General features: G+C 45.5%; 6 protein-coding genes across 12 annotated transcripts in view; 2 read left to right on the top strand and 4 right to left on the bottom strand.

The window, feature by feature from the left end:
* Positions 1 to 57: 57 nt before the first annotated feature.
* On the bottom strand, positions 58 to 2634 carry Tfb1 (transcription factor B1). Of its 3 annotated transcripts, none has more exons than XM_020959156.2 (6): positions 2387 to 2634; positions 2037 to 2313; positions 1636 to 1974; positions 605 to 1576; positions 368 to 543; positions 58 to 310 (listed from the first exon to the last, which is right to left on the bottom strand). In XM_020959156.2, exons 2-6 carry the CDS (start codon positions 2188 to 2190, stop codon positions 185 to 187), a joined length of 1767 nt encoding a protein of 588 aa, XP_020814815.1. In that variant the 5' UTR covers positions 2191 to 2313; positions 2387 to 2634; the 3' UTR covers positions 58 to 184. The 3 variants fall into 3 exon arrangements, with proteins under 3 accessions (XP_020814815.1, XP_020814817.1, XP_020814816.1); XM_020959158.2 differs by having other exon boundaries at positions 2429 to 2634; XM_020959157.2 differs by having other exon boundaries at positions 2457 to 2634.
* Positions 2635 to 2875: 241 nt separating this feature from the next.
* On the bottom strand, positions 2876 to 3543 carry Arc2 (Activity-regulated cytoskeleton associated protein 2). Its single transcript, XM_020959175.2, has one exon. It carries the CDS (start codon positions 3509 to 3511, stop codon positions 2933 to 2935), a length of 579 nt encoding a protein of 192 aa, XP_020814834.1. The 5' UTR covers positions 3512 to 3543; the 3' UTR covers positions 2876 to 2932.
* Arc1 (Activity-regulated cytoskeleton associated protein 1) lies at positions 2882 to 7091 on the top strand. The gene has a single exon (XM_020959168.2). The coding sequence runs from the start codon at positions 4743 to 4745 to the stop codon at positions 5502 to 5504; it is 762 nt and encodes a 253-aa protein (XP_020814827.1). The 5' UTR covers positions 2882 to 4742; the 3' UTR covers positions 5505 to 7091.
* An 858-nt stretch (positions 7092 to 7949) lies between these two features.
* On the top strand, positions 7950 to 9649 carry LOC110189198 (uncharacterized). The gene is made up of 2 exons (XM_020959169.2): positions 7950 to 8282; positions 8452 to 9649. The coding sequence occupies exons 1-2, from the start codon at positions 8223 to 8225 to the stop codon at positions 9259 to 9261; spliced, it is 870 nt and encodes a 289-aa protein (XP_020814828.2). The 5' UTR covers positions 7950 to 8222; the 3' UTR covers positions 9262 to 9649.
* An 87-nt stretch (positions 9650 to 9736) lies between these two features.
* On the bottom strand, positions 9737 to 13310 carry LOC110189188 (spermatogenesis-associated protein 20). Its single transcript, XM_020959155.2, has 5 exons — positions 12534 to 13310; positions 12348 to 12473; positions 10725 to 12191; positions 10399 to 10604; positions 9737 to 10338 (listed from the first exon to the last, which is right to left on the bottom strand). Exons 1-5 carry the CDS (start codon positions 12665 to 12667, stop codon positions 9875 to 9877), a joined length of 2397 nt encoding a protein of 798 aa, XP_020814814.1. The 5' UTR covers positions 12668 to 13310; the 3' UTR covers positions 9737 to 9874.
* Positions 13311 to 13481: 171 nt separating this feature from the next.
* Positions 13482 to 25567, bottom strand: part of Shrm (shroom) — a 51632-nt gene continuing 39546 nt past the window's right edge. For 4 of the 5 annotated variants that reach the window (XM_020959171.2, XM_086831669.1, XM_086831668.1 and 1 more), the window contains 3 exons: positions 14472 to 15924; positions 14143 to 14400; positions 13482 to 14072 (listed from right to left, as the gene is read on the bottom strand). In XM_020959171.2, coding sequence (XP_020814830.2) covers positions 13809 to 14072; positions 14143 to 14400; positions 14472 to 15924 — 1975 coding nt within the window. In that variant the 3' untranslated portion in view covers positions 13482 to 13808. Of the gene's footprint in view, positions 14073 to 14142; positions 14401 to 14471; positions 15925 to 24548; positions 24765 to 25567 lie in introns of those variants that run through there. The other variant, XM_086831672.1, reaches the window with a different exon arrangement.

Below are 25567 nucleotides of genomic sequence, written 5' to 3'. Positions count from 1 at the left end.
TAAATAACCACAGTCACGGCACTGACCAGAAATAGACATGGAAACAGAGAGCCAGAATTTACGAATTTGCAAATTATGTTTTATTCCAATGCGTTCCGCATACGCTTAGAAGTTAACCCTAGTCTATAATAATGGTTCTTGAGGTGTGTGGCAGACGCTCGAGGTCGCCTCCGTTTGGCGTTTGCTACCTGGCCTTGCGCAGCTTTCGCTCTTTCCAAGTGACAAACTTGGCGTTGGCGGTGCGGAGCAGCTGGTTCATGTGCTGGGTCAGCGAGGAGCGCAGTGGCGAGAGCTCGTGCATGGCGCGATTCTGAAAGGGCAGGCGAATTATTAATGAATTCAATTGATTCCTTGTTGTTAAACCTACTTCAAAGGGCACCAGTTTGGCCATTTTAAAGCGCTGCAGGGTCTCGTGCATCCGCTGCAACTTCGCCTCCAGTTCATCGGTAGTAGGTGGAAAGCAGCTCCAGAAATGCTTCAGTAGCTCCGACAGCGACAGATACAGGTGGCGCAGCTCGCGCTGAAAGTCACGCGGCACCAGCTCTGGATAATATAATGGTGTTATCAGAGTGAATCATTAAATGTAAAATGTATAGCAACTTACGTCCTGCAGACTGCTCCTGGAAGCCACGCATCAACGAACCGCCAGGACTCAGCTCGCCCAGGGCATTCACAGCCGCTTTGGAACAGATAAACGTACGCTGCACGTTGCGATTCAGCCAGTTCTCCGAGTTGCGCACCAGCTTGTACTGCACTTCCTCTAGACTCTGTGAGTCGTGGTGGTTATCGTATATACTGTTCTGGGTGGGCCCATTAAGATAGCGCTCCACCCTAGACAGCTCGAATTGTTTGGAACTGTTGCCCTTGTCTCCGTCGGCACCCTCGCCATCCATCTCCATGACGGGATCACCGAGATCTTCGTAGTGGATCTTGTCGATAAGTCGTTGCTTTTTGATCTGCGGCTCGTCATTGTCTGGAACGCTTGTGGAACGCTTGGATACGGCAGCCGCTTCCATCGCCGTGGCCTTTCCATTAAGGCCGTTTGTGTAGGCAGAATGGGAAACCGGGCCGTTGGCACTGTTAGTGCCATTGGTTGTAACTGGCGGTGCATTCACGTTGGCACAGGTCTTGAGCACCATGATGGAATGCTGGTTGAACCGCTTGATCATGTTCTGGTGCACAATGTTGCCACTGTTCACGACGTTGCGGTCCCCGGCAACACTGCCGAAGCCCTCCTCCAAAGGAACATCCTCGAACTTTTTGAGGTCCAGCAGGGGATCACCGGCTCCCTGCTGCACAGCCGCCTTCAAGGCCTGATCATCGATCTTGCCGCACTCCGTGAATATATCCTTGGTGCCAGCGGTAAGTCGATCGCGGTGGAAGTAATGCGACTGGAAAAACTTGGTCCAAAACTCTGACTCGGGCATCTTCGCAGGCACATTCTCCATGTGCTTGCGCTTGACGGCGGGATAGGTCTTGAAAATGCAGTGAATCACGTCGGCGGTAAGGTTGTACTTGAGGCCGTTGCAGCCGTCCGTTTGCGGTTTGATGTCGGCCAGGAAGGCGCCAGAAACACCTGTAATCGGTCGATTTATGAGTAAAAAATTAATGCAGTATAGGAGCTTTTGTACAGACCGATCTCCTGGGTCTTGCCCATCTTTTTGAGGGCATGCTCCTTGGCGTGTGTGGCCCAGAACTCGTCGCTGGTCAGCACTTTGGTGATCACGAGGTCCTTGTACATCTGCAACAGGTTGGGGTTCTCAACGAGTATTCGGTTCTTGTCCTCCAGGTCCTTGTCCACCTTACGCTTGAAGTTGGGCAGCAGCTGCTGCAGCAGCTCTTTGACCTTGTCGCGATCGGCAAGCATAGCGGGCTGGCCCTGGCGGTTTACAAAATGGAAGGTTGAGGTGTTGCCGTCGTGCAGCACCACTTGCAGCTGCACCTTCGGCTTGCCCTCTGGCGAGATCTTTTGGGCTGTGCAAAAAAAAGGAGATGTTACTTTAGAATGTTCGGTACATCGATAGAGCAACACCCACTCTTGATGTCTGCATAGCGGTGGGAGACCGTCACCGTGTCCCGATGTTCGGCCATCCAGGCCAGCCGCTCATTCATCACGTAGAGGGTGCCATCGCCCTTCTTGTACCGCACCTCGCCCATCTGAAGCAACACATCCTCGCTGCTGGTGGTCATCGTGTCCTCCTCAGCTCAGCGGCGCTCAGCAGTCCCCGTTTCAGTAGCAGTTCCACGGTTGCCGTCAGATCGCATTAGAGCCCCGCAAGAGCCAGAACCAGAGACGCCAGCAGGGCCTGACACCTGAAAGAACGGAACAGGCCGGCGTTGTAGCATCTTCGGTGGAGAAAAGTGTACTCTATGCGGCGAAACGGACCAGCCGGCGGAATTTCCCTGTCCAGCGGGCGCAAAAACGCACAATTTCACGAAATGTTGAAAAATCACACCTCACGCTTGGTTTCTCTGAAAATATCGGCAGTTAACAACAGCTGTTCTCAGACAAACTGCTTTTACGATATTTTCAATCATCGTACAGAGACGCCAATTCAATATACTAGAAAGTTGCATGGCGTTAGGGGATTTCTGACAGCACAATTTTAGTATATTCAGAGTGTGGTGTGAAAAAAATTTGAGTTTGTCGTAAGTACCGAAAGATGGCGCCACCGAAAGAAATTCAAATGCAATGATTTTAAATTTCTATAAAATTTTAACGATGTTACTAACCCCTTATTAAATGTTGAAAAATATAGTAAACAATTTTTTCTAGCTAGCATTGCAGAAAGACTCGGTTGTTAATGCTGTTCAAGAATACACATATATGATTTATGGGCCCGGAAATGATCTTTGAAAAAATTACAATACCAAATATGGGCGTAAAGCAATTAATTATTATTTATTAATACTAATTTATTTAATTCTAAGTTCAGTGCTTGGTTCGCTCCATTGCCCGTCCGCGATCGAGCAGCTCCCGGAAAGTCTTGACTTCGTGCCGCGGTATACTCTCGCGGTATTTGGGCTGCATCAGGCCGTAAATGAAGTCCAGCTCCGTCTCCTCGTCATGCCTTCCCTCCGGCAGCTTGGCCAGCAGGGCTCGCTGCTTGCAGATAAAGGTGTCTATCGCTTCGCCATGCTCCTGCTTCGTCTCAAAGATCTCCATGTAGAGCTGGTAAGAGGGCTTGGTGGGAGAAAAGTGATCGCGGAGCAGCTGAAGAGCATCCGGCCAGGTCTTGGCATCTCGCCTTACGCCCTTCCACCAGATCACGGCGATGTTATTAAACAGCAAAGGGAGGCCTTTCAGGGCATCCCTGTCGCTGATACCCTCCACCTCCTTGTAAGTCTCCACCGCGTTGATGAACTCATCGACGGCGTCGTGATCCCGCTGGCCACTGAACCGCACCGGACAATTGCTGAAGCTCCCCTTGGAGAGCGGCTCCTCGTCTTTGGTCGGGGCCAGCGCTTTGATGGTTTCGATGAGAATGCGAAATTGGTCGTCGGACATCATTTTGTTTGGGTTTCTTCTTGCGCCCTGGTTCCCCGAAATGTAAACAAATGCCGGAAGTGGAACCACAACAAATCGAAACCAAATCAGCCGAAGGAAGCGGAGCAACTGCGAAAAAAATTTGCTCGTTCAGCTTTTTCGTTGCTTTGTGAAATTGAACACAAAAACAGTTCTCTCTTTGCCTGAAAGCTTTTTCGAAATTCGAAAAATAGGCCTCGCTCTCTGAGTTTTGTATTATTTGGGTGAGCGTGTTCCGCCTCGCCTCTCTTGGGGGTTCACCCTACTATCTTTATTTGGAATTTAAACGAATTGTACCGGCAGATAGAGTGCACCGATAACAGGTGCCATTCAAAATAAATATATAATTATAAGTGATTTGAAAATGTCATTAATGAAATTGGTTGAATTAAAAGATATAATTTCTTTTAATTTGAAACATAAAGTTTACGAATAGTTTGCTTGTTTTCTCTGAAAACTTGTTCTATTAGGTCATCATTTCATGACGTCAGATTGCGTGGAACAAATACTGTTTTACTATGAATAAGAAATTTACTATATCTGAAAACATTAACTAAATTCTTGAAATTTCCTGGAATCAGCTAGCTAAAGTCGATAGGCTTCCATAGAAATAAAATTCCTTATATTATTAGAAAATGAATACTAAAAACATATAACATATAAGAAATAATTTAATCGCATGTTGAAATAAGCAATTACTCAGCCATTGCCAATGGAATTTCACATTGCGTTGTAAATGTTCTAAAAATCTAAAAAAAAAAAAAAAAAAACCGAAACTGCAGCTGCATACCAAACAAACCTAAGAATTAATTTCTTCCATAAAATTTGTACAAGAAATCGATAGAAACACCTTCATTATCAGTATTTGTTTATCAGTTTTTTGGGCTAGTTACCGGCTTTCATAGAATTATTATTATATTGCCAGCGATGATTCATTGCCGGGAAAACAACAACAAATATATGGAACGTACTCTCTTTGGCTGTGCCTCCCCGATTCGGCGCTCCCCGCTTGGCATTAGCTTTTTCGAACTTCGATTTCACAACGACCGGGTATAAAAGGCCCCACATTGCGGAGAGGCTCCTCAGTTCAACACAACCGGCCGCATTCGCTTCACAGGCTTTGCCCGCCGAAGACTGCAACTCAGAAAACTTAAAACAAAAACGTGTTACCCGCCCACTAAATCCACTCCAACCTCAAACACACTTACACACAGCCATGGCCCAGAGTATTAACCTGACCAACGAGCAGCTCCACGAGCTGATCCAGGCTGTGCGGGCATCTGCCGTGAGCGCTGCCGAATCCGCCGCTGGAGGAGCCGATGGGACCAAATCGAAGGCCAAGGGCAGCTTCTCGGCGTGCACACACCGCTTCGGAGGCACCCGCAGCTACGACGAGGTGGAGGAGTTCATCACCAACATTGTGACCTATAAAGAGCTGGAGGACATCAGCGACGAGAACGCGCTCAAGGGGCTCTCACTGCTCTTCTACGGCCTGGCCTCCACCTGGTGGCAGGGCGTCCGCAAAGAGGCCACCACCTGGAACGATGCCATCGCCCTCATCAGGGAGCATTTCTCGCCCACCAAGCCCGCCTACCAGGTCTACATGGAGTTCTTCGAGAAGAAGCAGGAGGACTCTGACCCCATTGACACATTTGTGGTCCACAAGCGCGCCCTACTGGCCCAGCTGCCCAACGGTCGTCACGACGAGGAAACGGAGCTGGACCTGACCTACGGCCTGCTGAACATCAAGTACCGCAAGCACATCTCCCGCCAGAGCGTCACCACCTTCAAGAATCTGCTCGAACAGGGCAGAATCATTGAACACAACAACCAGGAGGACGCGGATCTGGCGGCCAACTCTAAGAACGCCCGCGGCGCCCGCCGCACCATCCGATGCACCTACTGCAACTTCCGGGGTCACACTCTCGAGGACTGCCGCAAGAGGACTCGAGACCGCGAGGTGAACAACGACGATTAAGTGGCCAACGCACTTCACAAAAGCGAGGGGGAGAGTAGTGGCCTTCTCCTCGTCATCATCATAGAACTTTTCGTAGCCACACTGGCCGATCAACGTCAGCGAGAGCCCAACATCCAGAGGGAGCGGCAACATGTACGACGGCAACATCAGCAGCAGCAACATCAGCAGCAACATGTTCGACAGCGACATCCGCAGCTGGGACATACCGCCCGCAACCGAACCTTCTTCATACTCACTGGCAAATGGCGTGCCGGTAAGCCTCGACTAGCTTCTGCCATCCACTTATCCACGCAGCTTCCACTGCGCAATCTACTGTGGAAGCGGCTCCATCATCACACATCGCAACGCCGCCCTGCGGCTGACTTGGCAAAGAACGCCAACTTCCCGCCAGCAATTATTTCAATTGCACCATTGAATTTGAACTATTTGAACTCAAAGAAGCAACGCAACCGAGAATGTCAGGCGGGGGGCGGCTGAGGATCAGGCATTTCGTCCAGAAGTTTGGGGTGTCTCAATCTTAGACATCGGAATTAGTGGGCCCAAGGGTGAGGTTTGTTGCTCGAGGCGAAAGTTTCGGGTGATTAAATCGCACTCCGCCTGCGGATTCCGTGATCTTTGATTGAGTCCCCAAATGGATGTTGCCTAATCTTCAGCCGCCCCCCTTCCCTTGGTCATTCTCACAACCGCCGCCTCCACCTTGTGCCGTTCAGCGGAAGATCAGCGATTGGATGCCAGAATATGTGATCACTATATAAACAACAGTGTAGTGATTGCTGCTTCGGTAACCGTTTTTGTTGCATTTTTCGCCTGATTCTGGTCCTTTGTGAAGGTGGCAAAAAACCCCCCGCCCGGCGATCGCCTGCTTAGATCCTTTTGTACGTGACACTGACAGCCTCGCGTAGTTGTGGCCCCCGTTTCCGGTTGGAGCGTCGGCGCCTTCCGGTTCCGGGAGTCACTGCCTCGCGCAGTGTCTCTGGTGCGAGTGGAACTACAGCGGGCGTGACCCGGGCAAAACCCTAAATTTCTTCGGAAATTTAAAAACCAAACAATCCAATTTTGACCTTTGTCAAAATATTTTCGAAGTACATCGCACAACGATGGCTCTTGATTCGCCATTCGTGCGGTTGGCACGCCAAAATTGTCGCCCAATGGATTACGGGTGTAGGGCTGTTTATCATTTCACCCCTGCGATCCTGTGACAATCATGAGGCACGCCAGAACCCTCCTTGTCGCGCCCCCGGCGTGACCACCCGGGGTTGAGATTCGTCACCGCCGCGCCCCTCCAGCCGTCACCGACTTTCTCCGCCCCCACATGCAATCCGGCCTTCTTGCGCAGATGACATAGGCGCGTTAACCCATCCGACCCGGGAACTCTACTTCCGGAGCATGGTGACCAGGCTCGTGAAGTGCGCCTTCAACTGGAGATTCGGCGACTGCACAGCATGAGCTTTGCCCGCATTCCCCACAACCCGAAACCAACTGTGGGGGCCTATCAATGACCGCAAGAGGCTGCGGAGAAGCATAATCCAATCCAACATGAAAGACTGAACTCAGAAACAATAAACCACAAGCTCACAACCACAAAAACTTTGAAAATGTTTTGGGTAGGAAATGGGAGACATTCTTTTTCAGCTTTTTTCATTTCTGATTTTCTAAGCTGCAAGGCAGAAAAATTGTTCAACATTCCATTGAAGTTTTGATTTTTGAATAAAGTACTTAAACTAGGAAAACAATAAAAATAAAATAAGTTATTTTAGAAAACTTAACAATGTATAACTCTACAACTCGCATTTAGATCAGGGAATCGAATTTAAAATCGTTTGAAGGAACTTTAGGTAAAATTTTGTACACAATACTTTCTTGTGAGAAAATCTTAATTTTCCAAAAATTATAACAAGGCCAAATATGCATTAAATTCAAATCGGAGGTTTGAGGTTTTTTTCAATTTTTGACAATTTTAATGAAGTAACCCCTTATTTTTAAAAATTGGGTAAAATTTTGTTTTCTTCATGGCATTTGAGAATGACTGCTGCTGATAATGATCAAGAATATATATGATTTATGGGGTCGGAAATGGCTTCTTCCCCAATTATCATAAGTAATACCTAAAGCAAGTCCTGTGTAGGAACCAGAGATAACAGTTTTATACGAGGCTTTTTTGTGTAAATCGTAATTTTCCAACTATCATAACAAGGCCAAAAATGCAATAAATTAAAATCGGAACCAGGCAGAACGATCTGGCTATTGATGGTGTTCAAGAATATATATGATTTATAGGGTCGGAAATAAAAAAATCAATTCATCTGAATATGTTGCACAATATACCCAGAGAATTTTTAATGGGGGGCGGAAAATAACACCACAATAACAAAACATAAATAAACACGGAGCCTAAATACGGCGGAAGTGAAAGTGTGGCCAGACTTTGGGTTCCCTTTTGCATCTAGTATTTTTTTGAGTTAATGGTTTTTTACATGTTGTAATTTGTTCGGACCAAGATAACTATACACGAAATTGACAATCTACACTATCTAAAGTACATTAAGGAAACATTTTAAGACATATCTCTTAATAAAATATACCTTTAATTATTTATTTTGTCCATTTTTTGTGATTTGGCGATATTCCTATGTTGACTTGTTTCATGTTCGGACCATCTGGTCACATTTGCGCAAAATAATAATATTTCCTAATCAATATACCTGATATCAACAACTGATGCACAAAACACACCGTCTCACCGACAGCCAGTATATGGAGGTCGAGGGCCTACTGCAGGTGAGTGGAAAACTACATTTGCAGCTCTTTTCGCATTGTCTGATGGCCGCTTACACGCCCTTTCTTTTCGCCCCGCCGCCCCGTCGCCACCACTCCACCCACTCGACTTGAAAAACCTGGTCAAAACACGCACACAACCGCACTTGCATTCGTACTCGAATTCCCACAGGCCATGGACATGCCCACCAGCCACGATCCGGAGGCGGACCTCGAGCCGGAGTCGACGTCGCTGTGCCGATTGAGCCGCTACAACGTGACCAACCTGTACGAGGGGCCAGCGGGCGGAGGGGCCAATGGGGCTCCGGCGGGCCGCCAGCGCTGCTATACAATGCCCCATGTGCCACCGCCAGCGCCTCCCTCCACGCCCACGCTACTGACGAGTGGCAGCAATAGCAACAGCAATAGCAACGGGAACTGCAGCTCCACCGTGTCCGTCTCAATCTCGCCCACCTGCTCCGCCAGCAGCCATCCCCTTGAGAGCCCACTAAATCATTTCATCTACGTGAAAAATGGCAAGAACCTGCGTCGCGAATCGCGCTGCGTCGACTCTGAGCTGTCCAAGCTCTTCAACGTGGTGTCGATCACAAACCGGCTGACGGCAATCAAGAACCGCAGCAATTCCATTTCCGGCACCGGAACCGGCACCCAGCTAGCGGAGCGTGGAATCCTTAATGCGTCGCGCACAATATCGAAGTTAAATGGGGCGACGGCCACTAAGATCTTCAAGATCCACCGAGACCCGAAGGAGTTTTTGCGCGAAACCGACGAGGATTCGGTGTCGGCGCCGGAGTACGATGAGGAGGAGGAGGACACGCGATTCCGCTTCTTCCGGCGGGCCCGCTACTCGCGACGTTTCAGTACCACGCGATCGGGTCGGAAGTTTGCCCGGAAGTTCGCGCGATTCGAACATCACGAACGCATGGAGACCATTGTGGACAGCTTCGAGGCGGCTATGAGCTTCAACGACGCGGACACCTGAAAGCCGGAGGCGACGGCGCCTGCGACAGTTGAGGATGAAGCATGGCAGATGGTCGGCCAACCAATGTGATGAATGTGAATTTCAACTAAATTATTTTAATTGCTACAAACTACTATTATTACGATTATTATTACCGATTACCGAGCTGTTCTCTCCATACATTTAGTTTCCTTTTACGCCGATTGCCGTCGCCTCCGGGATCCTTGACTCCATTCGATCGGAGGATTGCGGACGCAGCGCAGGGCACGCATTTAGTTTAGAGCTTAGTTTTACGCCTACGCCTCTGGGGCGGAGCAGGTGCAGCCGGCCACCGAATGGTTGTTTGCTCCACAGACAGAATGATTCCAATAAATGCACAAAACGTGTTGTATTCGAGAAGAGAAATTAATCAACAATGATTTTCTTTACTTTACCAACTGGGTTAAGGTGTTTTTGCTGAACTATTAGATAATATAACAAAATACAAAAAAAAATTAGGGGTTTATGTCCTTCTGTCTTTATTAACGACTATTTACAACTAGTTCCGAGAACTGATCTATGCTTTGGAAGCCCAAACAATAACAGTTAATAATTTGTAGAATGCCTTAAGCCTAATTCGAATAATTACCAGAGCTTACACACGCTCTGTGAAGAAGTTTGCCATCAGGTTTTCCTCCAGCTGAGCAGGATCGGTGACTGGCATGCGGCAGACACGGTCGTGGCAAATGTATACTGTTGTCTTTCCATTGACCATCTTGAATTTCTTTTGCACCCGCTGGTTGCAGGCCTCGTCTGGATGCAGGGGATCCACGTGCAGGATTATCATGCCCGGTATGTAGAACTTACGGCAAATCTCCACGAAGCGCTCAGTGTCCGGGGAATCAGGTCCCACCACGGCCACCAGATCGAGTCCGTTCTCGTAGAGCAGCAGGGCAGACAGCATTTCCGGCAGTGCATGTCCGAAAGGAGAGACATCAGCAAAGAAGTTCAACAACTTTCCAGCCCGCTCAAGATATGCCTCCTCGTCGTAATAGTGCGACAGCAGGGTGAGATTACGGGCGGAGACGCTGTTGCCGCAAGGCTCCGCTCCATCGTGGTCTTGAAATGGAGAAAGAAATTAGAGGTTGCAACCTTTAATTCCGTTTCTCTCTAAATTACCTTCCTTTAAACGCACAATCACATTGGGTGCATTTTGCTGCGAAAAGAAATAGGCTCCGTTTAGGTCGTCCCAAAACAGTTTGTCCTGCGTCTCCTGCAGCTCCTTGGCCCAACGCAATGCGCTGAGATCCAAGGAAGCCTTGTAATAATCCAGCAATCCCTTGATGAGAAAGGCATAGTCGTCCAGGAACCCATCTATATGGGATCTTTAAAAGGGAAAAACATTATTTGATGAACTACAAATTTCTTACTTCACATTCAACGTATGTGTGGCTTCTGATTGTTTTAATCTTATAAAATAATGCTTTCAGCAAAGGACTACTCACTCATTCTTCTCCAGAATAGCATCCCCAACGGCCACCCCGTAGCACGAACGGATGAGTTGCTTGCGCTCCGGATCGTACATTTCCTTGCGTAAGAAGTCTAAGAGTTCCTTTGCTGCTTGCATATATTGCTCCCGCTTGGCCGTACCGCAGTTGGCCAACTTGGAGAGCCCCGAGAGCACCAGGCCATTCCAAGCGCATATAATTTTGGTGTCCAGATGCGGCCGCGGCCGCTTGTCCCGCAACACGTGCAAGACGTCATTTGCTGTATCCAGCAGCTTTTCCAGTTCCTCTGCCTGCAAGTTGAAGTTGGAGCAGGTCTCCTCGTCGGATCCTCGCACAATAAGTATGTTCTTGCCCGTGAGGTGGCCGTGGGGATCGCTGTACGCAGGCACATTTCCCGGCGGCTTCAAGCCATAATGGTAGGCATAAATTTCAAAAGCTCGCTCGGGCGACATGTCCCCAAACCTCGTGGCATGTCCCTTGAAGGCAGCCTGAATCTCGTCCCATGTCCAGGCGTAGAAGGCTCCTTCTACTTTCACAGTATCTTCGTGAGTAGGCAAAGAATCAGCATCTTCACCGGCATAGAAGCCGCCCAAAGGATGCCGAAGGTCCTTAAGCAAATACTGGTAGATTTTGTCCGCATAGCCCAGGAAGGTTTCGCTCCTGGTCAGCTTGTAGGCATTCGCAAAGGCCGCCATCAGCTGACCTTGGTCATAGAGCATCTTTTCAAAGTGAACGTTCTGCCAATCCTTAGTGGTTGCGTAGCGAGCAAAGCCGCCGAATATATGGTCATTGATGCCACCTCGGCCGATGTGATCCAGTGTCTGCAGCACCATGTCCAGCACATCCACATCCTTGGTAACGAGATAGCCATGGAATAGGAAATTGAGACGTGGAACCTCCGGGAACTTGGGCTCGGAACCGAATCCACCATGGGTCTGATCAAATCGCTGCTTATGGACGTTGATGGCTTCGGATAACTTGGCCTCGGCACTTCCCGGCTCGAAGGCTGCTTCAGCCACAGCCGAGGCATTCTGGTTCTTTTGCAGTGCGCTCAACAAAGTGGAACCCGCCTGCATTAGGGATTCCTTATCGGTTCTCCATTTCTCGGCAATGGATTCCAGCACAGCGCCAAAGGAGGGCATTCCATAACGGGATTTCGGTGGGAAATATGTCCCTGCCACCAAAGGAGCCAAGTCTGGGGTTAGCCAAACGCTCATAGGCCAGCCACCACTGCCCTTGGACATCAGAAGGAACTGCATGTAGACTTTGTCGATGTCCGGACGCTCCTCCCGATCTACCTTGATGTTCACAAAGTACTTGTTCATAATGGCTGCCGTTTCGGAACTCTCGAAGGATTCGTGCTCCATGACATGGCACCAGTGGCAAGTGGAGTAGCCTACGGACAGAAAGATCAGCTTGTTTTCACTTCGAGCCTTCTCGAATGCTTCCTCGCTCCAAGGATACCTGAAATGGAGAAAATATTATTAAAATGTCATGTTTTTACTATAACACTATGACGCTGAGACGAAAGACGAAGATGAAGAACATTTTCAACCACCTGAGCTTTACTATTCGCCTTTTACCAAATTGATAGATTGTTTTGAATATCCCCCGACTTACCAATCCACTGGATTGTAGGCATGTTGCAGTAGATACGGCGACTTGGAGGAGATTAATCGATTGGCTTGCTTGGGTGACTGTTCCTTGGATGCTTCTCCTCCGGTGGCCATGCCTCTGTAGTCCTGACTGCGCCACAAGGACACTTTGTTAGTATATCTTACATAACCAAACATATCCGGGGCTTACCCGCTAAGAGTTGGGTAAGTTCGCTCTAGGAATTCCAGCCTCCGTCCGACAAATTTTGACGTATCCGCCTGAAGTTTCTGCGTTGTTTTCAGAGTGCTTCGTATCCAGGGGAGGAGTGATCTGGCCCTGAACATAGCAAATCGATCGGGATAATCAGGACGCGCTTGGCTTTCACTGGGCCAAAGCCAATAAAACTGCAACGTGTGACGCGACTTGTTTTCGTTTGCTTTTTGTTTTGTTTTTGTTTTTAATATTATTTTGCATATCGAAGTGTGACCGTTGTCAAGCCCTTTAAATATACCGACGGACTTTTCGGTAAAATATACTAAACTAATTATCGTACTAACCCGGTTAGGCTTTCATTCGACTTCGTTATAAGCTTCATATTTAAAAAAATTTAAAAGTACGTTAGATTGGAATAATTCCATGTCCTGAGAAGGGTATTTGTTCCCTTTTATATTCCAATAATACAAATGAGTTTAATTTAACCATATACTTTTATTCATCTTTTGAAGAGATCTGATCTTTATTGCCTACTTTCAGGATACCTATTTAAATTATTTCCAACAGAAAAGTTAGTTTCAAGAAGCCACAGTTTGTAGTAGCATAGGAATTATAAATCATAACTAAGCCAAAAACGGCATTAAATTCGAATCGGATATCTATGGTAGTTTTTAGCAGATGAAGCACATTGATTTAAAAATGTAGAAATATGAAATTTGTTTTTTTTTTTTAATTTTTGACAATTTTAACGCTGTAACCCCTTTTAAAATTTAAAAAAAATTGGGTAAATTTTTTTTTTGTGGCATTGCAGAACGAACCGGCTGCTGATGCTGATCAAGAATATATATATATTTATAGGGTCTGAAATGACTCCTTCACTGCGTTTTAAGTCTTTGAGTCAAGCATAAAATATAAAATGTAAAAAAATATATAAACTTGAAATACTTAAGTTTCCATGATTTTTATTAATGCATACAATATATCTTTGCTTTGATAATTATGTAGAAAATGCTTAAATGCTATGCGGCCGATACATAGAATAATTAACCTACTAGCTAATTGAAAATCACAAATGAACATACAATATTTATACATTATAGTGTGGGTGTGGTAATTAAGCACATTGTTTTAAACTAATACACATTACGGACTGCGAACTGCAGACTGCGGACCTGACTGGCGGATCTCTGGGATCAGAACTCTACCGATCGGCTCTCAACTTTGAGTTGACAGCTGGGAGAATCGAAGCGCCAGGATCAGATCGGCCAGGCTTTAGCAATCGCTTTGGACTAGCGCATCGCCGAGGGCCTCCAGCTGCTCCTCGCTGCCCTTGATCCTCTCGGCCAGGTCGCGTGCATCGGCAATCAGCTTAGCCTTCATGTTGATGAAGTAGTCGTAGTCGGCGCACAGATCCGCACTGAGGTTCTTGCCCAGCAATCCGGCGATGCTGGTGCCGCGCCGGTCGATGTCCGCCTTGAGGCGCTGCGCCTCCTCCAGCTGCTTGTACAGAAGATCCCGCTTCGTCTCCAGCGCACCCTGTTAAATTAATAATAATTATTTATTAATAAACAATCAAGTTAGTAATTTAAATAAAGTAAGAACCCACCTTTTCATGCTGGCGCGTTTCCAGGCTACTCTCCGTCTGGGCCAGCCGCTCGGAGAGCGACAGCAGCAGGCTGGTGATGTCACCCACGTCGTCGACGTAGGTGCGGAACTTGGACGCCTCGCTGGGCCGCACCTTCTCCGCCAGCCTGGCGAAGAGGTCCTGGCCCAGTTGGTCATTCGCCGAGCTCTCCTCGCAGATGGTCTGCTGTTCGCGCTTCAGGGAGCCAATTTTTTGGTTCAAATGCTTAATGAGCTCGTCCTGGAAGAGGATTTACGATTTGATTAAATATAAAAAAAAAAATAAATATTGTATTAAGTCCAAATGCTCACCAGCTTCTGTTTGATTAAATTCGTGGACTCGCCGCCAGACTCTCCGAGCTGCAGCTCCACACTGACCACCTGGACCTCCGTGGTCGCCAGGACCGACTTCATCCGCATCAACGTGGAGGTGCCCACGTCCCGCTTGGCCAGCCGAAGTGGCACGTCCGGATTGTACAGATTGCTGACGTAGTGCGAGGTGGGCTTGCAGCTCTTTGGTGTGAGGATGTCGGCTAGTTTGTCGCCCGGCGACAGGAGCTTCACCAGCTCCCGGCTCATCAGCTCGTAGTCCAGCTCGATGGGCTGACGCTGGCGCGGCTGCAGAGTGGTTCGTGTCTGCTGCTCTTCGCGAGCGGCTTCGAGGTCTGTGTCCCGATCCTCCAGCTCATCGGTTTGGCAGGCCATATCCGTTGTGGTGGGCTTGGGGTTGGGTTTGGGATTCACCATTAGCACCAGTTCGCTGCGCTGCATCAATTGCAGCTCCTTGACTTCTTTTTCCTTGGCGGGCATATCATCCTCTTCCAGAGGCGGTGGACTGGGCGGTGGCGGAGGTGTCAGCAGTGGTTCGTTAAGGAAACTGGCAGTGGGACTGGTTATCATGGGGCTGCTGTAGCCACCGAGGAGGCCAGTGTCGCAGAGATGCGCTGACATTAGCTGTGACTGGAGTTGGGTGATCTTCTCGATATTCTCCCGCAGAGACTCCTGTCGATTCATGGCCGGCTTGGCTGGTGCCGTCATCGTGTTTGTGTTTGAGTTCAGGGTGGTGCTAATCACCTCGGCGCGGAAGATGTGCGCATCGGGCTTAGGAATCGCGGCCGCTATAGGATTGGGGATGCACTCCAGCGAGCTGGTGCTCAGACTGCAGTCCGAGTGCGAGGAGGCCGGCGAGAGGCGTGGCGGCGTGGGCGTGGGCGTGGGCGTCGGAGTAGGCGAGGCGGTGGGCAGCACCTCCTCCAGCGTCGTCTCGAGGTCGTGGGCGGCTTGCTTGAGATCCACATGGGACTGGGTCACCAGCGGCGACATGTTCACCGCATTCGTTTGCTTCACATCGTACGACTGAGATCTCGTGTATTGCTGCTGAGCGATTTGTCCTGGCTTCGTGCTCTTCCCATAACCCTGGCCCAGAACTGGCGTAGAGTATCGCTGGCCACCGTAATACGGTGGCGTGCCACTCGTCGGGGAATTCCCGGTCAGGTTATTGTTGGAACCGTATCGCAGGGTCACGTTGGCATCGCCATTCGGTGAGCCCGGCTGCAGCTTTGGCTGCTGCTGGAGCTTAACGCCCAGGGGCAGGACATCTGGTAGGTTGTTGGGCAGCTTCCCGCTCACCCCGTAGCTGGGCTTTGTGTGGGCCACCAGGTCCTCGTTGGAGGTCAGAGTGAGCTTGTAGATGCCATGGTCCGGATCTGTGTTGTTCAGCTTCTCCAGACTCTGGCGCGGCAAATACGAGGCCTTGGAATTCGATCTGTAAGATAGTCAAGGGGAATTTATTAGTTGGGGTATATCAAGACAGAGAATTCATGTTTGATGGAAATTTCTTGTAATATCTATTTATTGCACTGATAAATTCTTCAAAAGAGAGATATTTAGTCACCCCTTCATTTTTGTTTAGATATATTTTAGCTCATTAAATTAAAACGACTTGAGATTGTTGGTTTGCAAAAAATAAATCAAAGATCTGGGCTCAGTTTCCAGCTGGGATTTGCAAACCTATTCTCCTTGTTAGAACCGTCTTGCAACGCCCACTGGCACTGCCATTAAATGAAATAAAGGCTGGGTGTCTTGTCAGTTGGCTGGCCAAAATGCCAGCTGCCCGGGGTCAGCCGTGGGGGTCAGCGGCAGTAGCCACCACGATTTGCAGTTAAAAGCTGTAAGACCAACTGACTGTTCCCTCAGAGCACTCGGCACGGGCACGTCTCATTAATGCAAATGAGCGAGAGACCATAATCTGGACAGATGCTAATTGAGTCCTCGACTGTAAGGAGAGGAGATGCTATCTGTATCCCGAAGCACCCACATATCGTCATATTGCCCTCTTATAAGATGGAAGCGAAAGCGTCGACGACCGAGGAAATTATTCTGTGCACGATGCGCGATGTGTTAAACTGATTTCGGAGACACAGAGGGCACAAAAAGGCGGAATAAAAACGAAAGTGAAATGTTTACAGTGCAATTATAAAGAGTTTTATGTTTCAGTTTCGGTTTCGGCTACGGCTACGGCTTGAGAAGAGCGAAAAAAATTAAAATAAAAATAAATGCAGAGACGGGGGCCCATTTTAGTGTGCAAAGCGTATGACGGCCACGTCCGCTTCCCGTCCCTTGACAACTTTCAAAAGTGCTAAACTAATTTGTTATGTTTTTGTGTACATATCATCGCGCTCGGTTTTATTGTAAAAGGCTTTTGTTTTGTGGGGATTTTGAGACTTTTTGGCGCATCTCTTTCGGTTCGGCTTGGCCACCCCCAGGTTGGCAAAATCTTTATTGTTTCTGCACACATTACATCCATACCAAACATATGTACATATATATATATAGCCCACATGCGGTATATAGTATAAAAGGTGTTTTGCATCTGAAGAAAGCCGTCGAAGAAATGTTGTCGCATTTGCATAAATTAAGAGCGGTGTGGGGAGTGGGATATGTGTACATTTGGGACTGGCTTACATCACACGGCTAGACAAAACAGCTGTTGGCCATAGCTGTAGCTGTCGCTCTATCTGTATCTGTATCTGTATCTGTGGCCAACAGTTGCAGATGTATCTCGTGGCTAGTTAGCATTTGCATAAGCCAGTCTTTTGTGTCTAGGCTGATGCTCCACCGCTTCTTCCCTCACTTTCTTCGCCGCCAAAGAGAGCTTTCCTAATCACTTCCGTTCCCCGCACGTTGAGTAAGTCTCCTTTACTTCTCTGTTGCCAATTTGGCCAAGACAAAAGGCCTGAAAGCGGTTGCATTAGCATGGATTTGCATATCGGGCCGATGACATCACAAGATTTAATTAAGAGCATATCTTGTTTTAAGCTCAGAACATACAGATTGCATCTTGTGTCTAGGGAGAGAGATCATATCTCTTGTTTGCTTGTAACTTGTAATCTAGGGACCACAACATACATAGATAAGACCTTGAATAGCGGACCCTTGTAATCTGACCAGAATTCCTCTCGGGTCTTATCTGACATAAGCTCATTATAAATACCCACTCTTGTACACTCCCTCAATGTAACAGCTTTATGATTCACAGATGAAAAATACCTTTATTTTTTTGCCCGCTAATATTGTATAATTCCCAATAATACGCGGCGGGGCTCCAAAGACAATGACACAAAATCAAAAACGAACAGCCGAAAGAAAGGGTCAAAAGAAATGCTCGGAACACTGGGCTAAATACATTTCCATACAATTAACGCATATTTTATTTGTATATTTGTATATTTGCCTATCTTTTCCCCCTATTTGGCATTATTAAGCCGAGCGCGGGGCGTTCCATTTGGTTATGTGATGCAAATTATGAATAGCAGCAGTCACAGAAAAAAATTGATAAATTGCTTCGTCTTGCATAACTCGAAATTGCTACGAAAATAAACCGTTGGATATACTATATAAAAAGGCTGATTATCTTCAGGCGGGTGGAAAGCCCTACTTTAACTATAGAATTTCTATGGCGCCCCCGAGTGGGAAGAAACCATTAAGTGGGGTTCACTGCCACCGCGCTGTCGTTGCACTATAATTTTTGATCAGCAATATAACGAGCTGTTTGCTGGCCGACTAGTTTTCGTTGATAGTAAAAGTATTTTATTTAAATATGCCGACAACGACAGCGACAACGATGGCGCTGGCTCTGGCTCTGGCTCTGGCGACGCATGGAAATCACGTTTTTAACATCTCGTCTTAACATTGAACCGAAAAAAAGGCGAACAAATGTTCAGTTGCTGCTGCTGCTGTTGCCGTGTTGCTGATGTTGCTGTTGCTGCTGCTGCTGCTGCTGCTTTGCTTGTTGTTGAAAACATAAACATCTCACAAGCTCAGCCGAAACCGAAACCTGAAAACGAGTTTGTCGGCACCGCATCGCATCGCACACATTTTCACTTGCCGCAAAATGACGTCAAGTCAACATACAAAATACAAAATACAAAAAAAATCAAAATAAAGTAAAACAAAAACAGAAACAGCAAACAAAAACAACTACAACAGATGGCCGTCGGCGCAGTTAGCTTTCTTTGCAGGGAAGCTTGGGAAAATCAAAGGGGGAAAGAAGAAAAAGACTTTCCAGAGAGGTCACAGCCAGAACAAATCACACTTGAGAGACTCTTTTTTTACCCTGGTATTTAGGCAGAGACAGTCCGTCAAGGTAGGCCATAAATTTCTCTCGGAAAACGCCAAGAAAAACATCAGCAGCAGCAGCACGGCAGCAACATCATTATCAGCAACAGTAAACACTAAAAAGAAAAGTTCTCTCTAGCTCTATCTTTATCTGCTGATGAAATACGTTAGCTAAGTGGCCATCTGCGCTTGAGATTTTGATCTGGAGGCTGTGCAGGCAATTACTTCTAACCTTCTGCCGCAGAATCTCACAATTTTCCCCCTTCGCCGGGCCGCAACCCAAATCCGATTCGAAAACTTTTCCTCTCGAACAATTTCTGCCTGTTCATCTGCCTCGTGATCGGTCTTCAATTGTCTGGTTTTCTGATGTGTCTGTATGATTTCAGCTTTGCCGCTTTCTGGTTTTCTTTTCTAATGGTGCAGCAGCATCAGCTACTGCGTCTGCTACTGCCGTGTTGCCAGTTGCTAGTTCCTAGTTGCTAGTTGCTACTGTGTTGCTGCCTGATTGCTGCCTGCCAGCCGCTCGGCAATAATTATGATCCATTAATTCTGGCAGCAGCAGCAGCAACAATAGCGGCTTATGCAATATTTTTAATGTAAAATCGATTTAATAGCGCTTTTCGCTCCAAGGCATCTAGCGAGCACCAAAAATAGATAGCTTGGGAAATGCAGCAGCACAGCAACAGCATCTTGGCCCAGCCCCCCATTGAAAGTGTCGAAAGTGGTCGGCCTGTCCCATTGAATCGCGGATGAAGCGGGGTAATTAACTTGTGGGCTAAACGGCCCCAGCTCATCATAATTACAGCTAAAAAGATGCCAGCAACCAGGGGGCAGAACACGGCAGCAACATAAGTTGCAACTTGCAACCAGCATCGGCAGGCAGGAAAAATTACAAAAAAAAAAAAAAACCAGCAGGAAAATAACATGTGTGCGCAGTGGACTACGACAGCAGCAAACAAGCTTGTAAATAATTCCAGGCCCCGCCTCCGCCGCACTTTAAATAGTAACTTTTGATATTCGCCAAGTTGCGTTTGCATAAAACAAATTATTCAGCCAAGTGCGGGCCTTTTGTCTGCCTCTTGTTGATAGGGGATCGCAGAGGAAGTGCCAGATTCAAGGGGTTAACACCAAGAGAAACATTAATACAAATTTTACAAATAAAATGTATTAAAAACGAATAAATAATAAATAAGTAAAAAAGTCTTGTGTTGATAATATCATTATCTGAATATTATTTATGATACAAGATCTTTCTGTTCTTTTATAGCCCAAATTAAATCGCTGTTACTAGTCATAGAGATGTTAAATTTGTTATACTATTTTTCTTGCTGTGTAAAAGAGGCTTCGGGGGAATCCACTGCTAATATCCGCGACACATCTGCCAATGACATTTTCACTCTCAGCCCACTTGGCATATAAATTGTACACACGGCGAATTGTACCCTCGGGCGCATGCGCAACACGTCCGCCATGGCCGGATCAGTCGGCGGATGGCGGCTACGGCGGGGTCTTTAGCGGAGCAGCCGCAGGGGCAACGGTGATCGCTACAAGACTTTGAGCCATTTGCGTTATTTTTGTCTTTTTCTTTTTTTTTTGTCTCTTTCCTGGGTTTTGTTGGGTTTTGCTATGTTTTCTGTAGTTTTAGATATTACACAAAAGCCGCTGTTTGGCGTCCGCCGATGTCGAATGCCAAAGTGTTGCGGCCATTGAAGGAACTGCCCTGAATACGGATTTCTCATTGTTTTTAGCCAACTAATTTCAGGCAGAGACAGAGGCCGAGAGAGCGCGAGATAATGGTCGAAAGAGTGAAGACACATTTACTTGTTAGCCAAGATCCGGCGGCGGGAGAAATGAAATGGCCAGAAAAGCAAAAGCAAAAGAAAAGAAAAGCGAAGCATGCCAAGCGGCTTTTAATTTCCTAATAACAAAAAATTTCTCAACAAACTGCAAAAAAAAACAATGGATAGACTTTAGTGGAATTCTAAATTTTAAAGGCGACAAAAATGGCGAGAACTTCCGCGGTTACACCATAAAAGCTAGTTGGTTGTTTGTCATGATGAACCTTCATTAGCTGTTAAGTGAAGTGTCTATGAATATGAAGTTTTGACGATCTGAAATGATGTCAGCAATGCAGAAATGCAAGTAAAGTGGAAATTTGCAAGCAATTTATTCATAGAATTTACTGCACATTATATAAATATAATTATAGCTTTGACCCTAGACTAGAATTGAATTTATTTTCACAATTTAAATAATTTAAAAGCTAGAAATTGTAGGTGATGTTTATATACCCTTGCAGTTTGCAACCGAAGACGAAATCGATCAAAAGCACAAAATATTCGAATTCTATGAATCATAATTTATATAACTAAGCCAAAAAAGCTTTAATTTCAATTCGAAAACCTGTCCCATATTGTTTTTATGAGGTTAATAAATCTGCATACTCAATTTTGACAATTTTTCAAAAATTTTCATAATTTTGAATAAAATAAATTTAGGCCGGAGATGACTGGATCGACTTGGCTATTGATGCTGATCAAGAATATATATGATTTATAGTGTCGGAAGTGACTTCTTCACAGCGTAACAAACTAATGACTAAAATCATAAAACCTTGTAAGGGTATAATAACAGAACTGCAACTATCTGAGGATCTGCGCAGTGAGATCACCAACTACAAATATCCAAAACGTGACAGATACAGATACTCATTCTCCAACTCAAACTCGTACTTTCAAGTACGCTTTTTTTGTGTTATTTATTTTCGGAACGAAAGTGAGAGATTGATGAATGGTCTTGCGTTTATGTTTCGAACCATTTAATTGCCACGAGAGCGAATGTGACCTTTAGCATATATATACATATATATCCAATAATGATGTCGGTTTCGGCGAGAATAAACAATGATCATCGTTGTCGTAAGGCAGAACAAAGGGAGCCCAGCTCCGACTCTGATCGGATCAAGGTTAGGCCAAAGAAACCGATCCAACTTCGCGTAATTAATGCGCACCACTAAAAATCGCACCGATTCGATATATTGGCGGTGAGCATACTGAATTTGCATCAATCAGCAATTATTTATGCAAATTCCCCCTGTGAGCCAAAAGTTCAGATATTCTCACGCTGCTGCGGCGCCGTTTCGGTATCGATTGATCGATTTCTGATGGCAATATATAGATATCTGTTCTTAAGAACTGCCCCTGCACTTTGATCGTGTTCGTGTTCGATGTCACGCGCCTGTCAGGCCAAGCCACAAAAATACAAAAATCACCAAATAATTAAGTAAACAGAAGGAGAGGAGTTTAGAACTTGGCAAGGTTGGAGTTTATAGAACGCCACACTCCGATGAATGAGTGCAGAAAAACAATGACTGTGTCGGAGTCGGAATCAGACTCGAGGAATTTAGCCATATTGTCACAAGGTCAGTCCTATGAGACTGCAGAAACAATAATAAAAGAAACCCCAGCAATGCCAACTCATCTGCGAGCCCTTTGTCTCTGTGAAGTGAGATCTTCAGCGAGAGATCTTTTCGCCAAAAGTGTTCTTTCTTGTGATCATTGTTATTCTTTTGGCTATTTTCGGGTCGCCCATTTGCGTCGCAATTGGCTGGCCAAAGTTGAGGATCTGTGGAGCGGAACACCCAATTCAATTTCCATTCCAATTTTGAAGTCCAAGCCCCAGAGATCGGGCCAGACCCCGGCGGGACCCAACCCACGCCCACCGTTGTGCCGGGCTCGGATTATTTACAAAACCTTGGACGTGGCGATCTCGAGCGTTGCCCCATGGACTGACTATGGCTTGGATCTGTGACTCGGTCGGTCGGTCGGTCGGTGGATCGGTTTTGCTGGATGAGTGGCACTCCTAGCTTTGCTCTGCCATTGCCTTTCTGTGTGCCGGGGATAAGACAAAGCGAAATAATATAAAATACAGCAAAAAATAAATATACGCGCACAGAAATACATCCGCGTATTGTTCGCGGCACTGCTGCAGTTAGGCGCTTTTCATAATTAACGGTTTATTGATAAAACATTCAACGTCTCATCGCGATGGTCTTCCCCTAATGGTGATGATCATGATCATGATGCTGCCCCAACGATGATCGTCGCTAAGCGGGTCTCGTGTGGCTTCCAGGGGGGCGTTTTTTTCAGTTATTTTGACTTGCTATCGTCATCAACATAAACATAATTCTTCAATGCACAGAGAGAAAATTATGTGTTTAAGAAAATTTTCTAAAAATTAATCACTCAATGGTGTGGATTGAATGAGAATAAGTGGAAATGCAGCCTCTAATTATTCATTATATGTATATAGTTCTGTAAGCAAAGGTTTCTGTAACATTAAATGATTTTTAAATTTCCTAATTTTTCCCATGAATATGGCATATTTGTGTTCAAAATTTGTTATTTATATCTTAAATGTCTTATAGAATTTAATGGGTTACCCAATAACCTATGGTAATCCTAAAGTTTCCCAACTTTATTATGTAAATATAATCTTTAACTAAATGTCTTTACTTCTAAGCTCTTAAGAAAACATATTATAATATTAAAAAAAGGAAGACAAAGTTTAAATAGCCTAGCAATATGCAACTGAATTATAAGATATTATCGGAAATTGATTAAATTTGTTTCACTATTTGAATCACTATTTGTCTATATTTTCCTAAGTCAATTTTTAAAAATTTAACTATGCCAAAAAATCTTTAATCTCAATTCGGAAAGCTGTTCTATGCTAGTTTTTCTTAGGTTAACAAATCTTAATACTTAATTTAAGATTACAAATTATTAAAACTTTAATCAATTTTTTTAAATTTTAACGATGTAACCCCTTATAAAATTTCCAAAATTTTGAAAAAAAAAAGTTTGCCCAGAGATGGCTAGATTGACTCGCCTGTTAATCTAATCAAGAATATATATGCTTTATAGGGTCAGAAATGACTCTTTCACAAAGTAAGCTTGTGACTATAAAATATTATATAATACCATGAAAAGGTATATTAACAACCAATTTCTTGCGGTGTGTGAATCTTTTGGCAAAAAGCAAAGCGTGAAATTGACATTCGCCCTGCCCCTGCCCCGTGCCCCTTGCCCTGCTGTGCAATGTTCAACGAACTCTGCATAATAATAATAATAATAATAATCGAAATATCCAGCGGGCCACTTGTTGCCACATTGCAACGGCAACGTCAACGGCAATGGCCGCATTGCAGCATTGCAGCTTTTTGGGATGCCGCAGGACAGGAAGCATCCCCCGTTGCTTGCATCTCTTTGCTTTTCTCTGTTATTTTTGGGCCGGGCCCCAAAATTGGCCAAGAGGAAAAACGAAAAAATCAAAACTGAAAAACTGAAAAACTCACAAAACTAAAAACACATTTGGCATTCATTTGGCTCGATCGCCCGCTCGCTCGCTTGCGTGCAACTACAACTCCGGTCTCTGTGAATGCCAAGAGCAAATGAAAAACGCAATTATATGGCGAAAAAGCAAAAATAACGAAAAACGAGATCAAGATTTGATTTGGCGGCAATGGCAGCAGCATGGATTGCGTTTTCAAGGTTGTTATGCGGATTGCATTGCCCAAGTTGGCGCTGCAATTAAAACTCATATATGGCAGCCACTATATGTTATGGGAGGAAGCGAGCGAATCTCTTCACGCATTCCACCTCTGATGTCAGAGATTTTCCCCATTTAGCCATTTTTTTGTATTTTCAGCATAATAGGTTTTTTGTCTAGACACCGTCGATTTTGATTTTTGATTTTGTTAGTTTTTTGTACCGAAAGTTGAGCCATTGAAACCAGTGGGCCATTGTCGGGGGAGTTCAGGAACCCAGTCGATGGGCAAGATCACTTTGTATTGAGTTTTTTTTTTTTTTTTGGCAAATTAATCTCGTTTGGGGCACGAACAAATTGCCTCGCAAAAAATAAATCAAATAAACGGCCGAAAATAAAAGCGCGACAAGGCGATCCATTGAACAAAACAAAACTGAAGGCGAAAAAATTAACATGCGGCTTGAGAGAGTGGAAAACGGTAGAGAGAGGATGACATAAAGTGATATGTGCCATCATCAAATTGAAAATAAACGCGAAATAAATAGCGAAATTATAGGGGACTTTTTAATGCCCTTTCAGGGGTAATTAGGTGTCGATAAATGAATTTAAGGGGGTCATAATATCACAGCTACTATCTACCTGGAAATGAAAAAGATACTAAATACTTCGTTATGTATAAGATTCCTCCTGTATATTAAATACCCTTCCTACTAAAATCAGAAGATCATTATGTCATAAAACTCATCTATTTAGTAACTCTCTCTATATGGATTTAACCATTTTTGATATAACATGCTTTGGTTTGCATATATTTCATGTCTTCTTTTAGGGGATACATATATCTTATTAATCTTCTGCTTTGATTTATTATATACAAACCACTCCATTTTGATCTATAATATACACCCTTTATAGGCAGAGTATATTTTGCTATCTGATTGATAAGACAACCCATTTATTGTCATTAGCCATGAGTCAGTAGGACGATTCCCCGACATATAGAGAACCTGCTGCTAAACGAACACATTCTAGAACGCATTTTCATTGAGAACTGGGAAAATGAGAGCGACTTTTCCGAGGCAACTAAAAATAAATGGCATAATTCAGCTAAACAATTTATTTGGCAACGATGACAACGTTCGGTATGGCATGGGAAGAGATATGGATTGGGTAGCTTTTCATGGGTTCTAGATGGGAATGGGGATGGGGATGGGGATGGGGATTGAATTGTGGATCAACATGGG

The sequence above is a fragment of the Drosophila serrata genome, unplaced genomic scaffold (genome assembly GCF_035046125.1).
Source record: "Drosophila serrata isolate PLE 108 unplaced genomic scaffold, ASM3504612v1 contig_240, whole genome shotgun sequence".
NCBI classification, from domain to species: domain Eukaryota; kingdom Metazoa; phylum Arthropoda; class Insecta; order Diptera; family Drosophilidae; genus Drosophila; species Drosophila serrata.
The sequence above is the reverse complement of the archived record's forward strand: the minus strand, read 5'-3'. Positions and strand labels throughout refer to the sequence as shown.